Source organism: Rhinichthys klamathensis, unplaced genomic scaffold (genome assembly GCF_029890125.1).
Source record: "Rhinichthys klamathensis goyatoka isolate OS25496 unplaced genomic scaffold, OSU_Roscu_1.1 h1tg000800l_1, whole genome shotgun sequence".
NCBI lineage: Eukaryota > Metazoa > Chordata > Actinopteri > Cypriniformes > Leuciscidae > Rhinichthys > Rhinichthys klamathensis.
Genome location: NW_026607193.1, coordinates 180,522 through 201,232, shown reverse-complemented (window position 1 = coordinate 201,232; position 20,711 = coordinate 180,522). Strand labels below are relative to the sequence as shown.

General features: G+C 40.6%; 1 protein-coding gene across 2 annotated transcripts in view; it reads left to right on the top strand.

Annotated features, from left to right (window-relative positions):
- Positions 1-20,711, top strand: part of rapgef4a (Rap guanine nucleotide exchange factor 4a) — a 117,213-nt gene that overhangs the window by 87,633 nt on the left and 8,869 nt on the right. Inside the window, exons 7-22 of one of the 2 annotated variants that reach the window (XM_056243481.1) lie at positions 2,137-2,187; positions 2,318-2,424; positions 2,969-3,090; positions 4,536-4,719; positions 5,067-5,151; positions 7,841-7,901; positions 8,058-8,134; positions 8,331-8,477; positions 10,843-10,940; positions 11,056-11,141; positions 12,889-12,967; positions 13,114-13,264; positions 14,677-14,765; positions 15,585-15,615; positions 15,704-15,782; positions 17,998-18,144. In XM_056243481.1, the coding sequence (XP_056099456.1) occupies positions 2,137-2,187; positions 2,318-2,424; positions 2,969-3,090; positions 4,536-4,719; positions 5,067-5,151; positions 7,841-7,901; positions 8,058-8,134; positions 8,331-8,477; positions 10,843-10,940; positions 11,056-11,141; positions 12,889-12,967; positions 13,114-13,264; positions 14,677-14,765; positions 15,585-15,615; positions 15,704-15,782; positions 17,998-18,144 (1,594 nt within the window). Of the gene's footprint in view, positions 1-2,136; positions 2,188-2,317; positions 2,425-2,968; positions 3,091-4,535; positions 4,720-5,066; positions 5,152-7,840; positions 7,902-8,057; positions 8,135-8,330; positions 8,478-10,842; positions 10,941-11,055; positions 11,142-12,888; positions 13,016-13,113; positions 13,265-14,676; positions 14,766-15,584; positions 15,616-15,703; positions 15,783-17,997; positions 18,145-20,711 lie in introns of those variants that run through there. The other variant, XM_056243480.1, reaches the window with a different exon arrangement.

Genomic DNA, 20,711 nt, shown 5'->3' with positions numbered 1-20,711 from the left:
GTTCTTCCACACCAAACTCATCTAACCATGCCTTTATGAACCTTGCTTTGTGCACTGGGGCACAATCATGCTGAAATAGACAAGGGCCTTCACAGTTCCCACAAAGTTGGAAACATAGCATTGTCTAAAATGTCTTGGTATGCTGAAGCATTAAGATTTGCTTTCACTGGAAGTAAGGGGCCAAGGCCAACCCCTTGAAAAACAGTCCCGTACCATTATCCCCCCTTCACCAAACATTACAGTTGGCACAATGCAGTCTGGCAGGTACCGTTCTCCAGGTATCCAATAAACTCACACTTGCCCATCAGACTGCCAAACAGAGAAACGTGATTCGTCACTCCACAGGTTTCCACTGCTCCAGAGTCCAGTGACGGTGCGCTTTACACCACTCCATACCACGCTTTGCATTGTATGTGGTGATGTGATGTTTGCATGCAGCTGCTCGGCCATGAAAACCCATTCCATGAAGCTCCCGCCGCACAGTTTTTGTTTGGAGCTCTTCAGCTAATGACCCAGCTCTATGACTTTACATGGTCTTCCGCTTTGTGGCTGTTGCTGCTGTTCCTAAATGTTTCCAATTTCCAATAATACCACTTACAGTTGATCGTGGACTCTAGCAGGGGTGAAATTTCACTTATTGCAAAAGTGGCGTCCTATCACAGTACCACGCTTGAATTCACTGAGGTCTCAAAACGACCCATTTCTCCCACAAATGTTAGTTAAAACACTGCATGGCTAGGTGCTTGATTTTATACATCTGACGCATCTGAGGTCTGATTAAAACACCTTTGCTGTGGACGAAATCGCCCCCTATACCCTTAAATATGGCATTATTTGAAGGGACAGCCATTGTAGTGGTGTCTGAAACCATAGTGGACATAATTGAGTGCACTCATTCAATCCCACAATGCAATGATGAGTGTACAACCAATGTATGCTCAACTGCTAGAGAATACCCATAATGCACTGTGAGCTGAATCATTCATCCATCCATTTTGAACTAATGTAGGGAATGGGGAATGAGGGTATTGGGGCGATTTTGGACACAGCCCTGAATTCAAGAATTAAGAGGAGTGTCCCAATACTTTTGTCCATATAGTGTATCTCAAAATTGAACAGTACTTGAAAAAAACAATATATTTGCCTGTAGTGTCTTGCCTCAAATGTAATGTGTTAATTCTACTGGCAAAACAGAACCCAAGACAATGTGTTGTTGTAGAAGTACAGCCTGGGTGAGGATGGTAATGAATATTTGAAAAGGTTTGGTTAAAAATACAGCTCACTGGCCTTGGCCAAGAGTTGTTCCTCCAGTGTGGCAGGAGGGAAAGCAGTGCCACAGACACACCTTCTGTTCACAGCCCTGATAAAGACTGCAGTATGACACGAATCTTGCTTGAAATTATGACATGTAAATTTTAATGTAATATGAGAAGACATCAGCAGAATTCTACACAAGCTGCTTGTGATGACATTTGTTCTGATATTAAAGCACATGCTAATGGATTTGTTTAATAAATTGGCACATTCCAAGAATAGGGTACAGAGTAATCAATGTATGTTTGCAACCATAATTTAATTTACTTAATTTACATGTGTAAATATAGTTTAAAAAGATTTCATTATTCTATAGCCATTTATTCTATAGCAATAAATGAATTAATGAAAGTTAATTATTTACTCAATAATTAAACATATTATAGGTTCAAATAAATAGGTGAGTGAGTGTGAAAATATAGAACATTGTAAAAATGTAGATTATTTATGTGAAAATTAAAAAATTTCTTCTCATTATTATTATGATTTATATATCTTCTTCTTCCTCCTCCTCTTCTTCTTATTATTATTATATAAGTCCAGTGACACTAGTTTTGTGTAAGTCATGATGTTGTAAATTCTTTTTGGAAACGTAATGCCTCAGCATATGAGATGTTATGATATTGTTTATTGTGCATTTTCCCATAAATATAGTTAGTTTGAATATAGTCTGAATATTTCACAGAAAGCCGTCCTTTATTATTCAGAAGATTTAAAGTTTACCCTGTTACTATTTCACTGTGTATTTGTGCTCTATGAAGGTTAAAAAAACACTGAAGAATAAACCTAATAGTCCCACATTCTCATCCTTTTGTTTTCCAGAAATTATTAATTCAAAGTCCCATCAAACATCACCCCAAATCCATTACTCAGGTATTCAACCATCCTGTTGTTTGTTAGTCCAACTCCTGTCAATCACAGTGTTGAATTGTGTAACATTATGTTATGTATAGAGTGGTTTATGCCTCTCTCTTTGTTTCTGTGCATTAATGTTTGTCTCTAGGTGCCGTCAGAAAAGATCCTACGGGCAGGTGAAGTGTTACGAAACACCATTTTGTTCCGAGCACCTCAAATGATCAGAGACAGGAAGTATCACCTAAAAACATACAGGTATTATATATATATATATATACATTTTATACTTTATTATCACATTTTTTAAAGTGCACTTTGTAATCATTTAAAATTAAAACATTTACTTCAAAATAAATCATCATTTTTAATCATTAAATCCTTGTTTTAATATTTTTTTGTTGTGCTTTAAAGTACACTTATTTTGGTGAGTTGACTAACATACTAAAGCACATTGTAAAGGTCTTGATTATAATTTTAACTAGTTTGTTATTTAATATTACATTTAAAGTCGATATATTTTAAACATACTAGATTGCAATGACATTACAAATATGTAATTTCAAATGTATTTTACATACTGTCTGACATACTGTGAGTAGGCTGTAGTAAGCGCACGATCACAAAGGATAAGAAAAGGAGTCTTTTAGTCGTTGCAAATCTGGTGGTTTTAGGGATATTACACAATGCACCTTTAAGTACAGTAACATAGTAAAAATACTTTGTTACTGTCCACCACTGGTGTTGAGTGGCTTAATGGATGATTCATTTGAAGTATCCTGCACACCTGTGTTTGTTGTAGGCGGTGCTGTATGGGCACAGAGCTTGTTGATTGGCTGTCACAGCACACTTCCTGTGTGCACTCTCGTGTTCAGGCTGTGGGGATGTGGCAGGTGCTGCTGGAGGAGGGAGTCTTAAACCACGGTGAGTGTGTCATACTCATTCACTTTCAAAGGTCAGTGACTGCTTAAGGCAGTAAATCACTGCACAACATGACCAAAAATAAAGAAATATATACACTCACCTAAAGGATTATTAGGAACACCATACTAATACTGTGTTTGACCCCCTTTCGCCTTCAGAACTGCCATAATTCTACGTGGCATTGATTCAACAAGATGCTGAAAGCATTCTTTAGAAATCTTGGCCCATATTGATAGGATAGCATCTTGTAGTTGATGGAGATTTGTGGGATGCACATCCAGGGCACGAAGCTCCCGTTCCACCACATCCCAAAGATGCTCTATTGGGTTGAGATCTGGTGACTGTGGAGGCCATTTTAGTACAGTGAACTCATTGTCATGTTCAAGAAACCAATTCCTGCTGGAAGTAGCCATCAGAGGATGGGTACATGGTGGCCATAAAGGGATGGACATGGTCAGAAACAATGCTCAGGTAGGCCGTGGCATTTAAACGATGCCCAATTGGCACTAAGGGGCCTAAAGTGTGCCAAGAAAACATCCCCCACACCATTACACCACCACCACCAGCCTGCACAGTGGTAACAAGGCATGATGGATCCACGTTCTCATTCTGTTTACGCCAAATTCTGACTCTACCATCTGAATGTCTCAACAGAAATCGAGACTCATCAGACCAGGCAACATTTTTCCAGTCTTCAACTGTTCAATTTTGGTGAGCTCTTGCAAATTGTAGCCTCTTTTTCCTATTTGTAGTGGAGATGAGTGGTAGCCGGTGGGGTCTTCTGCTGTTGTAGCCCATCCGCCCCAAGGTTGTGCGTGTTGTGGCTTCACAAATGCTTTGCTGCATACCTCGGTTGTAACGAGTGGTTATTTCAGTCAAAGTTGCTCTTCTATAAGCTTGAATCAGTCGGCCCATTCTCCTCTGACCTCTAGCATCAACAAGGCATTTTCGCCCACAGGACTGCCGCATACTGGATGTTTTTCCCTTTTCACACCAGTCTTTGTAAACCCTAGAAATGGTTGTGCGTGAAAATCCCAGTAACTGAGCAGATTGTGAAATACTCAGACCGGCCCGTCTGGCACCAACAACCATGCCACGCTCAAAATTGCTTGAATCACCTTTCTTTCCCATTCTGACATTCAGTTTGGAGTTCAGGAGATTGTCTTGCCCAGGACCACACCCCTAAATGGATTGAAACAACTGCCATGTGATTGGTTGATTAGATAATTGCATTAATGAGAAATTGAACAGGTGTTCCTAATAATCCTTTAGGTGAGTGTATATAAATGACCACAAAACAGTTTGAGAGAGCTCTTAATTAAGATCTATTATCCAGATGATAATTTCGCTTTGGATTGACATTATAAATGCGATGTGGTTGAATGTTTTTCTTTGTTTAATGGTTGATTTGTTCTTTGTGGTTCCTGTTCGGTGCTTTGCTGCAGTGGACCAGAAGCTGAGTTTCCAAGATAAGTATCTGTTTTATCGGTTCCTGGATGATGAGACAGAGGAGGCACCCCTCCCCAATGAGGAAGAGCAGAAAGAGAGTGATGAAGAACTGCAGGACACCCTCCTGCTCCTCTCTCAGATTGGACCTGACGCCCATCTAAGAATGATCCTGCGGAAACTGTACGTTCTTCCTCAGAAACACCAGCGCCTGCTAATACGAGTCATTACGTCCCCCCGAGGACTCTGGGCTATAAAGAGAAGTGCCTCGACGTGATCTGATCTGTATCTGCTACTGTTTGGCTGCTTTCCTACGAACTTTCCCACAATTCTCCAAAGACAGATTAGACTTTTATATGCATGCTGTAACTGAAGCAGAGACCTTTTAAAGGTCCTGGAAGATGTAACATCTGCACTAGGACTTTTTTGGTGCACACATTTGATCCACAAAAACTTTTTTAAATGTCAGAATAAGTTCCAAAGTCATTACTGCCCAATGACATCATTGTCCTTTCTGCTCTTCTCTGCAGGCCTGGCCAGAGGACAGGAGATGACTTGGAGATCATTTACGAGGAGCTGCTGCATATTAAAGCCTTATCACATCTCTCCACCACTGTAAGTCCACATAATGGCCTCATACACTGTGTAAAGTGTCTGGACGGACAACCGCATTTAAATATGGGAGTGAGTCCCCTGTGTGAACTGAACATGACTCACTCTGGAAACTGCGATGATTGATGACAATGATTGACTGTGATGATTTTAACTAAAGCACAGTTTTGTTGATGCTTGCAGGCTGCTTCACAGAGTTGCCACTTATTATAAGCGTTTTTGGGCATTGTTGTTAAAGGGTTAGTTCACCCAAAAATGTAAACTCTGTCAGTAATTACTCACCGTCATGTTGTTCAACCCCGTAAGACTTTCGTTCATCTTCGCAACACAAATTAAGATATTTTTGATTAAATCTGAGAGCTGGATCACTCCTCCATAGGCTTCTTAAGGGATCGAAACTGGCCGGCCCAAAAGTTATGAAAGACATCGTTAAAATAGTCAGAGTGACTACAGTGACTCAACCTTAAGTTTATCAAGCGACGAGAGTACTTTTTGTGCGCAAAAAACAAACAAAAATAACGACTTTATTCAACTATTCATTTCCTTCTCTGTTGGCCTCGAGATTTCACGTAGTGAAACTACGCAAAGCTTCTGTGTTGTACGTGAATAAATGAATAAAGTCGGTATTTTTTTTATTTATTTTTTTGCGTACAAAAACTATTCTCGTCGCTTGATAAACTTAAGATTGAGACACTGTAGTCACTCGGATTATTTTAACGATGTCTTTCATAACTTTTGGGCCGGCCAGTTTCGATCCCTTAAGAAGCCTATGGAGGAGTGATCCAGCTCTCAGATTTAATCAAAAATATCTTAATTTGTGTTGCGAAGATGAACAAAAGTCTTACGGGGTTGGAACAACATGAGGGTGAGTAATTACTGACAGAATTTTCATTTTTGGGTGAACTAACCCTTTAAGCCTTACCTTATAAAGCAATCGAGTTTATTGAGTTATTAAGTGAGCAGGTGCGGTCGCAATATTTTGGTTTTATTTTCAGCATAAAGCATTTTAGGCTTGTTCTTGTTTGCTGTTTTCCTAGGAAGACCTGGCAACACGAATGAGTCAAGGCTCGTATCACTGTGAAAGTGATTTATTGCACTGCACATACAGATGAGAGACACATCTCTGATACTTCATAAACAACTAGCTGTTCAGTTTAGAGTTTATTCGGTTGTAGAACAGAACAGGATTGAAAGTGCCATGTGAAGGCCAAGTTTGGTAACCCATACTTGGAATTTGTCCACTGCATTTAACCCATCCAAGTTAGTGCACACATATTAGGAGTAGTGAGTAGTGAACACACACACTGCAAACCATGGACACACACACCCAGAGCAGTGGGCAGCCATTTTGCTGCGGCGCCCGGGGAGCGATTGGCGGTTTGGTGCCTTGAGAATCGAACCCACAACATTCGAATTACCAGTCTGACTCTCTAACCATTAGGCCACGACTGCTTGTATCGCTAAAAGGTGAACTAACAACCGGATTTAACTGCCTATATGAGGTTAGTTAGAGGAAATTAGTTTTGTATACACACATTTCAGTAAAAGAACAATTTAGACAAAAATGAAAATTGTAACACTTTTTCTTTTGTGCAAACTGATTCTGTTCATCTGAATAAAGGACAAAAAAGAAGCCCACCCATGCTCTTGAGAAAAAGAAGTGCCCTGTGTAATATAATAAATGTGCAATTTTAGTGTGCTTCATTTCTTTTTCTTTTTTAAGAGCACATAAAACATGTATAAAAAACTGTACTTTGGGATCATATTTTTTTTAAAGAAATTAAAGGCCACTTAAGTGTACTTAATAATACACTTAAGCACACTTTGTAGTAGTCAAATTAAAGTTTTACGTTAAAGTACATTTTACTTTATTGTAATTTTAACTATAGTGGATTACTTGATACTAATTTTAAAGTTAATATATTTTAAATGTGTTGTATTGCAACAACATCATTACAAATGTGAAATTTCTAGCATCAAGCATCAATATAAATTGCACTACAATATATTTTAGTTCACCGTAAATGATTGTCAATACATTCAACTGTGCAATTTAACCCAATTCCAAAGTAAATAGAAGTCATATAAAAAATTACATATAAAGATGTACTTAAGTTCTACTTTTTTTTTATTTAATTGTGGTTAACATGCAGTTAAGTGTCTGAAAACATTATATTTGGTTTACACTTAATTATATTATATCCATAAGTACTCTTTACATAAGTGTGCTTCTCACAAGTATAGTGAGATAGTGTTTTATAGTCTATTAGTTTTATAGTCTATTTTTAAAGTCTATTATATAGTTCAAGTCTTCTGAAGTCAGCTTGTGTGAAGTTATTATTCTCTGAAAAATACTTTTGAGCCAGGTTTGACTTCATTAATGAGATATGCAAGAACAAACAATGTCAAAAACATCAAACCTGGTGTGGCCACATGTAAATGTACATGAATGAGATATAAAAGGTATGATTTTCAGCAAATAATGAATTTATGTCTGTTTCTTACATTCAGATCTTCTCCTTTTGTGTTCCTTTATCTATTCCTTTAATGCATGAATAGCACGCTGAGCATTAATGTGTGTATTGTTAAAAATGTCCTCTTCTTTGAAATAAAGCTTTTTTTCTTCATAATTACAGGGTGGCATGCGTTTCATCTGTAATATAGAGTCTATTGTGCTCTCTTTGCTCCTCAGGTGAAGCGGGAACTAGCTGGTGTTCTGATCTTTGAGTCGCACGCAAAAGCGGGCACAGTGTGTAAGTGTCCAAATGATTACACCACGTACATGCTAACTTCTCAAACCATACAGAAACAAACAGATTTTAAATGTCTGCTGGTATTTCTGATAAATGTCTCTGTGCTATTATAATCAGACGGGTTTCATGCTGATTATTGATCTCTTCTGTTCCTAGTGTTTAATCAAGGGGAAGAGGGGACGTCATGGTACATCATCCTGAAGGGCTCCGTTAACGTGGTGATCTATGGAAAGGTCAGACTAGTAATTCCCTACTAATGCTTTACATTCAACAGACTAATTAAGCGTTTAATGTGTGATAATGCTGGGCAGTAATGACTCTCAAACCAATTATAGTACATGCAAACCGTGCCAGGAAAGTGTGCGTGTGCTGGTGTCTGTTTGCTGGTTTGTCTGGCTGTGTTTAGATGATGTGTGTGTGTGTTTGCAGGGTGTAGTTTGTACGTTGCATGAGGGAGATGACTTCGGGAAGCTGGCTCTGGTGAATGACGCTCCTCGAGCAGCGTCTATCGTACTGAGAGAGGACAACTGCCACTTCCTGAGAGTGGACAAAGAAGACTTCAACAGAATCCTCAGGGTCAGTTATTCACTGCGTGTGCTTCATTACTGCAACTAATGGCCGAGTACTTCAACTTTATTTCAGTTAGTTGCCAGAGCAACATTTCTATTGTTTTTTTTTAAAGTTTTCATCTAATATTTTATTTATTTATTTACTAAAAATATTTTTAATTACCTAAGTTTTAGTTAACAATAACAACTTAATAGTGGTATTTTTAGTATTACTGAAAATGTATTATAGTTATAATTTATCTCTTATTTACTATATTTTTTGTTAATATTTTAAATTAGATTTTTTTTCTGTCTTCATTTCTCTCTTTTTTTTTTGTAATTTTGTTGTGTATTCTTTTCATTTTTATTAGTTTTAGTTTTTCCTGTAATATGTAGTTAGTTATATATAGTTTATATTTATCAGTTTTAATTAATTTAGTTTCATTTAATTTAGTTCAATTAAAATCAAATGAGAAATGTTGCCATGGCAGCAGGCTGAAATAAAATAAGTTTTGCTTTTATTTCATTTCAAATAACGATTTTTTTTTTTTGATTTTTTTTTTTAAAGTTAACGATAATAACCCTGGTATATACATATACATTTCTTATAGCATAAATCTTTTATTAAAAAAAAAAAAAAGAATACAAATTTAAATGGGTGAGTTGTAACAGATAGTGAATGAAAAGCAGGCAACATGTGAACTCCTTCAATATTGATTAAAAGCATCCCAGGATACAATTATTATTATTTTTTTTATAATATAATTTATACATTTATAAAGTGAATAGACAAAGAAGAAGCTCAATTTTAAAAGTCACTACATAATTCCTCTAATTGCATTTTTGCTAGTGTACTTTCAGCCTAATGACTAATTATCATCTAATTGTTTTCTCATGCTGTGTGTGTGTGTGTGTGTGTGTGTGCGCGTGCGTGTGTGCGTGTGCGTGTGCGTGTGCGTGTGTGTGTGTGTGTGTGTGTGTGTGTGCGTGTGCGTGTGCGTGTGCGTGTGTGTGTGTGTGTGTGTGTGTGTGTGTGCGTGTGTGTGTGTGTGTGCGTGTGCGTGTGTGCGTGTGCGTGTGCGTGTGCGTGTGTGTGTGTGTGTGTGTGTGTGTGTGTGCGTGTGCGTGTGCGTGTGTGTGTGTGTGTGTGTGTGTGTGTGTGTGTGTGTGTGTGCGTGTGTGTGTGTGTGTGCGTGTGTGTGTGTGTGTGTGTGTGTGTGTGTGGTATACTCGTCCCATCACCAGTACAGGGGAATCTCTCTCCCAGCGCTGTGACAATAGGGAGCTCAGCCCAGGAAAGCCTCAGCAGAATGGAAGCGGAAGCTCAGTCTGATAGCGAGGGTGTGTGTGTTAGTGTCTAACAGGATGCCGTCCATCTAAACAAATATAGTGAGATTTACTGAGATTTCACATTCTATGGTCATTTGTTGCATAGTTACACACAACATGATGCAACTGGAAAAAACTCTGTATTAATTTGATCAGATAGTCTATATGAAGGCTGCAACTGAAAGAAATGGTTAAGGACAATGGCATTTTAAATACAGACTGTACCTTATTTTTATAAATCCAAATAAAGCATTTGGTTACACTTTATTTTAAGGTGTCATTGTTACAGTGCAATTATATATTTAAGTACTGAGTAATATTAAGCAACTACTGTACATGTACTTCCTATAGGGTTAGGGTAGAATTAGGATTTGGTTGTGGTGGGTTAGATTCATGTAATTATGCACAATTTACTGTTATTACTATAGTAAGTACATGTATCATATGTAACAGGGACACTGTAAAATAAAGTGTTACCAAGCATGTTGCTCTAATCAATTTCTCTATGGACTTGAATACAATTTACTGAATATTTCAACCGTTATCACATAGGGAAAATATGCTGTTGACAAAATATAGCAGCACATGTTGCCTCTGTTGCAAAAAAGTGTAATTAAATTCATTATATAACATTACTTAAAATATCTACTATCTAAAATTAAATTCTAAAGTAAATACTAGTAATTTAAACCACATTAGTTCAACTGTTTGAAACCCCTGCTGTAAACTGAGTGAGAGTCTCCCTCTACTGGTACGGATGCTGCATTACAACACTACAACACTGAAGCGACAGTGTGGAGATCTTAAAGACAAGCACTTGCTCTTGACTCCATTCTTAATTCATCTGTATGATCTGGGATCAGTTCGGTGCTGTGTAACGTGAGTTTAGATTCACAACAGCACTAATCCACCATTAGCTGAGCACATCTTTTCCATCTGTTGTGATCTGTTTTCTGTGTGTACCTAACCAGTCATTTTTGTTAGGACATCCGAAAAAATATATATAGTTTGATTAGTTATGATCAATCTCATCCACACACTGTGTTTCATCTGTGTGTATTCAGGATGTGGAGGCAAACACTGTCCGTCTGAAGGAACATGAGGAGGATGTGTTAGTTTTGGAGAGGAGTAACAACAGGAGCTCCAGTTCTTCTCCTCTCAAGTACATTTATCTTCCTCTGTCAATGTTAACATTAGGAATTTAAGACTACTGTGGAAAAACTATAATCTGTTATATATCAACAACCTCAAACCGTGACCTTTGACCTGTTCTTCAGGTACACTGTGATGTCAGGAACTCCAGAGAAGATTCTGGAACATCTTCTGGAGACAGTGAAACCTGACTCCCGATTCACAGAGCCAGGTACTTTACAATGCATTCAGAGAAATAAACACAGTTACACAGGGAAACTGTAACTAATACGCCACTGTAGGCACGTTTGACAAACCCACGGGCGGTTTTATTTCATCAAAGTTAAACCAAAGGCAAAATAAACAGTGACTTGACTTGCAGCACAACCGTTTTCAAGAAATGTTTCTTGAGCAGCAAATCATCATATTAGGGTGATTTCTGAAGGATCATGTGACACTGAAGACTGGAGTAATGAGGCTGAAAATTCAGCTTTGATCACAGGAATAAATTACATTTTATATATTCACATAGAAAACAGTTATTGTTTTCAGTTATCAAACCATTACTGTTTTACTGTATTTTTTTAATAAGAGTGTTTAAAAGCATTTGAAAAATCTTACCGACCCTGAACTTTTGAACATTAGGAAGGTGTGGATATTGTCCTTGTGTACAGCCTTTATAAAACTCACTTCACTTATTTTTAATCGTTTACTTTCAATTAACTTTCAATTCAAACTGGTCTGAATGATTTTTTACTGAATCAATGATCAAAAAAGATGTTTAAAAATCTTTCTCTAGTAATCACAAATGACTGGAAAAGTGGAAATGCCATGAAAAACAAGAGTGTGAAGCCTGTTAACATACATTTACTGTACATGCACTGTGAAGAAACCAATCATTAAAGGCAGGGTAGGTAAGTTTGAGAAACTAGCAGAAAACTGCTGGATTTTGAAAGTATCCAACAGAGAAACTCCCATCCCCTCCCTTCTGGGATCCTTCCAAAGCCACGCCCCCAAAACACATGAACGCGTGAGATGCCGACCGCTCAGCCGGAGGACGCGTTTACCAGCGCCGAGCGGAGAGGAGCGCAGTGCATGGAGTGACATCACCTTTTTTTGCCTTGTTTGCCTGCGCTGTCTGTATATGCAGGTACAGGTGGTACTGGGAATTTTGACTGCTCTTTCTCTGCCATAATTGTGAGACTTCCTAGCTTCCGGCCGGTACGTGCCTCTCCTCTTTCGAAATGAGCGAGTCAACCGGGCGCGCGCATATGGGCGGCTCCTGTAGCAGCAGGGCTGGTAGCCATGGTAGCGAGGTAGAGTGACAGGGGTGGTAGCCATGGTAGCGAGGTAGAGTGACAGGGGTGGTAGCCATGGTAGCGAGGTAAAGTGACAGGGGTGGTAGCCATGGTAGCCATGGTAGCGAGGGAGAGTGACAGGGGTGGTAGCCATGGTAGCCATGGTAGCGAGGGAGAGTGACAGGGGTGGTAGCCATGGTAGCGAGGTAAAGTGACAGGGGTGGTAGCCATGGTAGCGAGGGAGAGTGACAGGGCTGGTAGCCATGGTAGCGAGGGAGAGTGACAGGCGTGGTAGCCATGGTAGCGAGGTAGAGTGACAGGGGTGGTAGCCATGGTAGCGAGGGAGAGTGACAGGGGTGGTAGCCATGGTAGCCATGGTAGCGAGGGAGAGTGACAGTCGCCCCAGCCAATCATTGCATTCGTTCCGAATGGAAAGAGTAGCTGTGTTTATTGCAGCTCTGAGAGGACTACAGACACTCGATTTTTATACTCTACTTTTCAGAGTACTTACATTTTAGATATGTATTGGTATATAAAGAGTTTAAACAAATTGGGGAAAAGTTGTTTTAGAAACAAACTGCCTACCCTGCCTTTAACCAGAATTAGCTATTAACATTGCTGCTTCATTGCCGCTTCCCTTGAGTGCACCTAACTAACTTCTTTCTTTCTCCATCTCTGTAGACCCTGCTCTGGATGACTTCTTGCTTATGCACTGTGTTTTTGTCCCGAACGGTCAGCTGTGTCCGCTGCTCGTGGCCCAATATCCTTCACAGCTGTACTGGCTGAAATGAGTCACTGTAGATGTGTAATAAAAGCAGTGCATCAGCTGGGTTAAACTGTACTTTATGAATATTGTTTTATTTTGATTGCGCTTGTGTGCGAGTCAAGTCCTTAGCGCTTCTGCACCTATCATGCGGAGGCGTCCCAGGGCAGTGAACAGGAGCGCATGGATTACACGCTCAATAACAAGCGCAGGGTGATTCGTCTGGTGTTACAGTGGGCCGCCATCAACACGGACCATCTGCAGGAGGAGGACAGCTCCTACAACTTCCTCCAGGTCAGCAGCTTCCCTCCACTCTCTCTGTTCAGCCATGCCGGTTCACGTGAGACTTTCTGGTCCTGCTGTGATAAAGGGCCCTTTAAGGGCACAAGTGCACTTAGAATCCACTTTTGCTAGTTTAACGACGGGGAAAATGGTCAGCGCACCCGGCGCACGGTCTAAAAGTGTTGTCTCTATTCTCTTAATGAGTGATGGGTGTGTTTTGGGCGTAACGTGCAATAAACCAATCAGAGTCTCATCTCGCATTCCCTTTAAAGGCTTAGTTCACCCAAAAATGAAAATTCTGTCATTAATGACTCTCCCTCTTGTCGTCCCAAGCCCGTAAGACCTCCGTTCATCTTCAGAACACAGTTTAAGATATTTTAGATTTATTCTTTTAGCTTTCTGTCCCTCCATTGGAAATGTATGTACGGTATACTGTCCTTGTCCAGAGAGGAAATAAAGACATCATCAAAGTAGTCCATGTGACATCAGTGGGTTAGTTAGAATGTTTTGAAGCATCGAAAATACATTTGGGTCCAAAAATAACAAAAACTAGGACTTTATTCAGCATTGTATTGTCTTCCGGTTCTGTTGTGGATCCGCGTTCAGTGCCGCCGCTGACGTAAGACGCTGCTGACGTGTGTCTGGTGTGTGTGTGTGTGTGTGTGTGTGTGTGTGTGTGTTCCGGTTCTGTTGTGGATCCGCGTTCAGTGCCGCTGCTGACGTAAGACGCTGCTGACGTGTGTCTGGTGCGTCCGTGTATTCGGGTTCAAATAAATATGGCTGGGCAAAAAAATGCAAGTCTTCCTCTGTGTGGAAATCCTTAGACATGTTTGTGAAGATTGTTTTGTTTCCAGCGTGCGTCTCCCTCAGACTGTAAACGAAGCTCGGGCGCACCAGAGACACGTCAGCAGCGTCTTACGTCAGCGGCGGCACTGAACGCGGATCCACAACAGAACCAGAACACACACACACACACACACACACACACACCAGAGACACGTCAGCAGCGTCTTACGTCAGCAGCGGCACTGAACGCGGATCCACAACAGAACCAGAATACACACACACACACACACACACCAGACACACGTCAGCAGCGTCTTACGTCAGCGGCGGCACTGAACGCGGATCCACAACAGAACCAGAATACACACACACACACACACACACACACACACACCAGACACACGTCAGCAGCGTCTTACGTCAGCGGCGTCACTGAACGCGGATCCACAACAGAACCGGAAGACACCTCGCTCTCAGACCAGCAGCCCATGGGCGCACAAATGGGTGCAAATGCATTTAAACAACGTGGCACAGGACGTGAAAATGATAACTGCGTCTGGCTGAAACTAGCTAAAAACACTTGTGTCGCGCCTGGTGTGTGCCCTCAGTGTGTGTTTCATTGCCATTGTCTGTTGCAGGAGTTCTATGAGACCGTGTGTGAAGATTCCCGACTCATTCCAGCTCTCAAAGATCAACTGCCTGAACTAGAGAAGATCATAAAGCAAAAGTAAGAGCAGAGTCTTACATATGAGAGGTTTTTAACCCTGTAAAGCCTGACATATAAAATAATTGTCAGAAAATTTTATTTTTTGAAATGGTAGGATTCATTTAACCTTTAGTGGAAAAAAAAACAACCTTTTGAAACAAATTCAATAAAAAAGTTTGCATAAGTATTTTTTGTTGAGTGTCATATTTGATAAATCAGGCTTTTATGGCTCATATAGTTTGATATATTGAGAATATGGAGCTCATTCTTGAAGAGAAAAAAATGCCTCGAGACACAAACTGAGCAAAAATATCCAATTTGGTGCAGTTGCTGATATTTATATGACCAAAAAGTAAGATAAAATATTGATGCTTGTAATAAATCATTGAGATATTTATAGCAGTATAACAGACTACTTATATAAAAATGCATATAAATATTAGTCCTTACTTTATATCTGCCAATACTATGTCTTAGTAAGATAATATTAAAAAGCTTAGTTTTTTTATCAAAGCTCTGCAAAACAATGATGAGTGAGAGATAAACAAATAAACCTTCCTCAAAAGCCTGATCGTTTGCTGCTTCAGTCCTGTAAATGTTCATCTTGATGTATTACTAACAATTGAAAAGTTATTCTTACGTTAAAGATGTCACATTAAAAAGACGCGTGAACCACGACCTGAAGGTGGACTTGTTACAATTATAAATGCATTTAACTTCCTGAAATAAAAGTATGAACTACAGTATACAAAGTACAGTGCGCTTCATAAGGATAACATAACAGATTTAGTTCGCAGAAACCTTTTATTTGCTCATAACACTCATAACTTTTATTCGCAGCTCCGAAGATGGCCGGCCCTCTCAGAAAAAGGTGAGGGGAAAATCAAAACAAACACAGTTTCTGTAGTATTTCCTTCAGTGCTGAAGAAGGGTCATGTGACAGTCGTCTCTCATTGCAGCACAAAGTCCTTCTGCGTCAGTTCAGCCCCGGGAACGACACACTGCAGAAGAGACAGCCGATCAAAAGCACAGACGAGAGTGAGTCCGGTTCAAATGTTGCATCAGTACATGAGAATGAATAAAGACATGTTCACACCAAGAACAATGACTATAGCGATATATTAGTGTTCACACCAATGCACACTATCGTTGGGTTTATTTTAAGCGAGCGCTGCAGTTTTATCGTCTGTCGCTTTAAATGCTCGAGCTCATTAAAGCAGGATGGATTCTGATTGGCTGTCAATGTTTTTATCATTCATCGGCTGGGAATTTTTTTTTTTAAAGTGATTCAAACTAGATTGTTCCTCTGTGCCGTTATCGTTATAGTTGTGGTGTGAACTCTGCTATTCTTTTATATTTAGATTGATTTTTAGAACTATATCGTCAGAATATTAGTTATCATCCTTGGTGTGAAAGGGTCTTAAGAGTGTGTAAGATATATTATATAATATGAAGAGACTTTAAGGGATAGTTCACTTTGAAATTAATTTTTGGTATGTTTTAGCTTACCTCAAGGGCATCCAAGATGTAGGTGTCTTTGTTTCCGCAGTAGTTTCAATTTTGATATTTTTAGGTCAAACCGTTCTTGTCTGTCAGTCATATAATGCAGGTCTATGGTCACCACTAGAGAGCTGCATTGGGATTGAGTCCCGCCGGGTCCCGCGGGACCCAACGCAAATCTCGCGGGAGCGGGCGGTTTTAACTTTGCTGCGGGCGGGAATGGGCGGTTAAAAAAAAAACTGCGGGATCGGGAGATAGCCTAGCGACATGATGGAGATGTCAATGATGTGGAAGAGAACCTCAAACGAGGTATTTACAGCACAAAACCTAAGCAAGGCAAGTCTGACATTTGGACTACTATTCATCTTCCTGATCAGTGCGTCAGAATACATGCAGGCCAGGGAAACGAATCAAACAACCCCATGAATCTCTTTAATAACAGCAATACAAATACGCGTTTTTTCCTGCGGGACGGGAGAAGACACAAAGTCAGTGCATCTCTATTATTGTGCGGGAATAAATTCTCAGAGTTTTGCGGGTGCGGGCGGGAGTGGACATGCATATTGCGGGAGCGGGCGGGAGTGTAACACATACGTCGCGGGAGCGGGCCGTAATGGTCAGAAATTTGGCGGGCGCGGGCAGGAGCGGGATGAAGAAAACAGTCCCGCGCAGGACTCTAGTCACCACCTCAAAGAGCATGCACAGAGAAGTCCAAATTAAACATGATTTAATGACTCGTAAATGTAAGTACACATTGATGGCCTAAGACACGAAACGAGCGGTTTGTGTGAGAAAACGAACAGTATTTATATCGTTTTTACCTCTTGTAAACACAGCCACGTCCAAGTGATCTGAGGGCGCGGGCGCGGGCGCTTCGGTCTGTGCAAGCGCCGGAAGTGATCTCTCGCGCGTGTACGTCACTCATTGTTTACACAGAGATTTCGTAAGGGTTACTTTTCACTGTGAAGATCTAAACATATTTAGATATACAGGAAATCGCAATGGAAGACGATTTCGATATATCAACAGACAAGTTCAACGTTGAATTTTTTTTGTTTTTTTTGAAGAGATCACTTCCGGCGCTTTCCGGCGCTTGCGCAGACCGAAGCGCCCGCGCCCTCAGATCGCTTGGACGTGGCTGTGGTTACAAGAGGTAAAAACGATATAAATACTGTTAGTTTTCTCACACAAACCGCTCGTTTCGTGTCTTAGGCCATCAATGTGTACTTACATTTACGAGTCATTAAATCATGTTTAATTTGGACTTCTCTGTGTATGCTCTTTGAGGTGGTGACCATAGACCTGCATTATATGACTGACAGACAAGAACGGTTTGACCTAAAAATATCAAAATTGAAAATACTGTGGAAACAAAGACACCTACATCCCGGATGCCCTTGAGGTAAGCTAAAACATACCAAAAATTAATTTCAAAGTGAACTATCCCTTTAAGTACCATCAAGAGTATGACACATATGAAATCCTTTAGTTAATTTCACAGATGTTAAGTATATAGAGATCATAGGGGTTTAGCTTACCTAAAATGTATTTATTTATTCAATCATTCATTAATTTAGAGGGAGATCAGAAAAGATAGAGAGAGATCAGTCATAGAACAGAAGAGTCAAAAGTGAAATAATAAGTGATAAGTGAACAAATGTTGTTCCAAAAACATGTATCTTTAATTAAAAGCTATTTTATTATTTAAAAATGTATATTCACCAGTGTTTTAAAAGCTGTGTTGTTGGTGTAGTTCTCTTCAAGGTTTACTGCAGTGATCACACCTACTCCACTATCAGAGTGTCTGTCGCTGCGTCTGTCAGAGAGGTCGTCTCCGCGGTTACCGACAAACTGGGGTCAGGAGATGATCTTCTGCTCATCCACCTCAACTCCGCCGGAGGTGAACACACACACACATACACTCACTGACTAACCATTTTTTCCATGCTTATCGCTGTATTGACAGCCATTTCCTCTATTTTCATTTGTGTTTGATTAATTGCAGGTTTATTAATACCATGTTTGCAGAGTGTGCGGTTGCACTGACTCTTATCTTTTTGACCTCTGGCTGACAATATGAGCTCTTTGCTGCACCCATCTTGCTGTAGCATTTCAGCTGCGTGTGTGTGTGGGTGTGTTTGGTTGTGAGACAGATGTTTCTTTCTCACTGCCAGATCTGTCTGATACACCGTGACCTAGTGCTGGCCTTCTGCGGACACACACCGTAGCAAGTATTCGGACACTCAAGCCATACTGATAGTGTCACCGCATTAGATGAAATATAGCAAGGAAGGGGCATTCTGTTTTAAAAACAGATAGGACACATTTTAACAATTCATTTAAGTCCACTTAAAAGAAATTATTTACAGGGACATAAATACTATAGATGCAGTCAAATACATGTACAAAATCATGGCCCAGCATTGTTTCTGACCAGTTTCTGATGAGTCTCGATTTCTGTTGAGACATTCAGATGGTAGAGTCAGAATTTGGCGTAAACAGAACGAGAACATGGATCCATCATGCCTTGTTACCACTGTGCAGGCTGGTGGTGGTGGTGTAATGGTGTGGGGGATGTTTTCTTGGCACACTTTAGGCCCTTAGTGCCGATTGGGCATCGTTTAAATGCCACGGCCTACCTGAGCATTGTTTCTGACCATGTCCATCCCTTGATGGCCACCATGTACCCATCCTCTGATGGCTACTTCCAGCAGGATAATGCATCATGTCACAAAGCTCGAATCATTTCAAATTGGTTTCTTGAACATGACAATGAGTTCACTGTACTAAAATGGCCCCCACAGTCACCAGATCTCAACCCAATAGAGCATCTTTGGGATGTGGTGGAACGGGAGCTTCGTGCCCTGGATGTGCATCCCACAAATCTCCATCAACTACAATATGCTATTCAATATGGACCAACATTTCTAAAGAATGCTTTCAGCACCTTGTTGAATCAATGCCACGCAGAATTAAGGCAGTTCTGAAGGCGAAATGGGGTCAAACACAGTATTAGTATGGTGTTCCTAATAATCCTTTAGGTGAGTGTATCTTCACAATATTAAGCATGTCACTCAGTTGTTATGGGTAGATGTAGCACCGTTTCCGCCAGATATGGCGGCTGCCTATAATAGCAGACAGAACACAGTTCTTTGCTAGCCGTTTAGCCCTCTTTTTGGGCATCCCAAGTTATTGAAGCCCTCTTACAACCAGCCAGTGTGTGTGTCCTAAGCTGACAAATATGAACACAAGTAATCGGCTCCGATAACCTCACTCTGAGATGGTATTTAATGACCTTAGTCATAAAAGTTTCCTTCATATTAGAGTCAAAGGAACATGCAACCTCCAAAACGAACACCTCACTGATCTCCTCATTAACCACAACAACATCTGGTGTATTAGCAGACAGATGGGAAACGGTTTCAGAGTTATTACAATACTGAAACATGGATGGTTTTACACAAGATTCGAATATGGCCATCTTCGTTTGGACATTTTGTCTTCATGACGTAGATCATACCTGAAACTCACACACTCACACACACACACGTTTACTTAGCTATCTAAATGGGGACATTAGACATAATGGTTTTTATACTGTACAAACTAAACCTACCCATCGCGCATTTCATAAAAAAAAAAAATAGCCATTACATCACATTTTTAAAAACCTTAAATTACAATGTTTTATACCAGATTTACAAATGAGGACATCCCTAACGGGAAGTTTTTGAAGATTTTGTCATGTTTTGGTCACTTCTGGGTACAAATTTGTCCCCAAAATATAGTTAAGTAGGTAAACACACACACAGGAATCCAGGCCATAGCCAGCATGATGTTCCACAGCGGAGTCGCAGGAGGGAGGAGCCGCGGTGGAGACCCAGACTGAGACGAGACACAGATCCAGGGTGACACCTCAGGTCCGGAGGGCCAAGGTGGAGCTGACGGGGAGGGGGAGGTGGGGACCCGGAAGCCCGCAGTGAAGCCGGAGCGACCGAGCACAAGGGCGGAGCCGGAGGGACGGCGATGCATGGTGGAGCCGAAAGGATGGAAGGCGCCGGCGCAGCCAGGAGTCCTTTAGCCGAACTAAGACGACGCCTGACCAAGGCGGAGACGGAGGGACGAGGGAGTCGGTGGAGCTGGTGGGGTGATGGACCAAGGCAGAGCTGAAGAGTCAGAGGGCTGAGGTGGACTCGGTGACAGGGACAGGGAATCTCATGCCAAGATGGACCTGGGGACGAAGGAAACATCTATATTGCTTAAAAAAGCGATCAGATAAAGGCATCTCAGGAGACCGGATACGACATGACCATTGAATTCGGGTGTGGCTTGGACATAGCTGGCTTCGGATACAGCGTTTTTAAGCTTTCTGATGCAGCCTTTGTGTTTGTGAAGTATGGTGCATCCTAGTCATGTCGGTAAGATCGTATTTAAGAGTTGGACACACATGAACACCACCACAAAGTA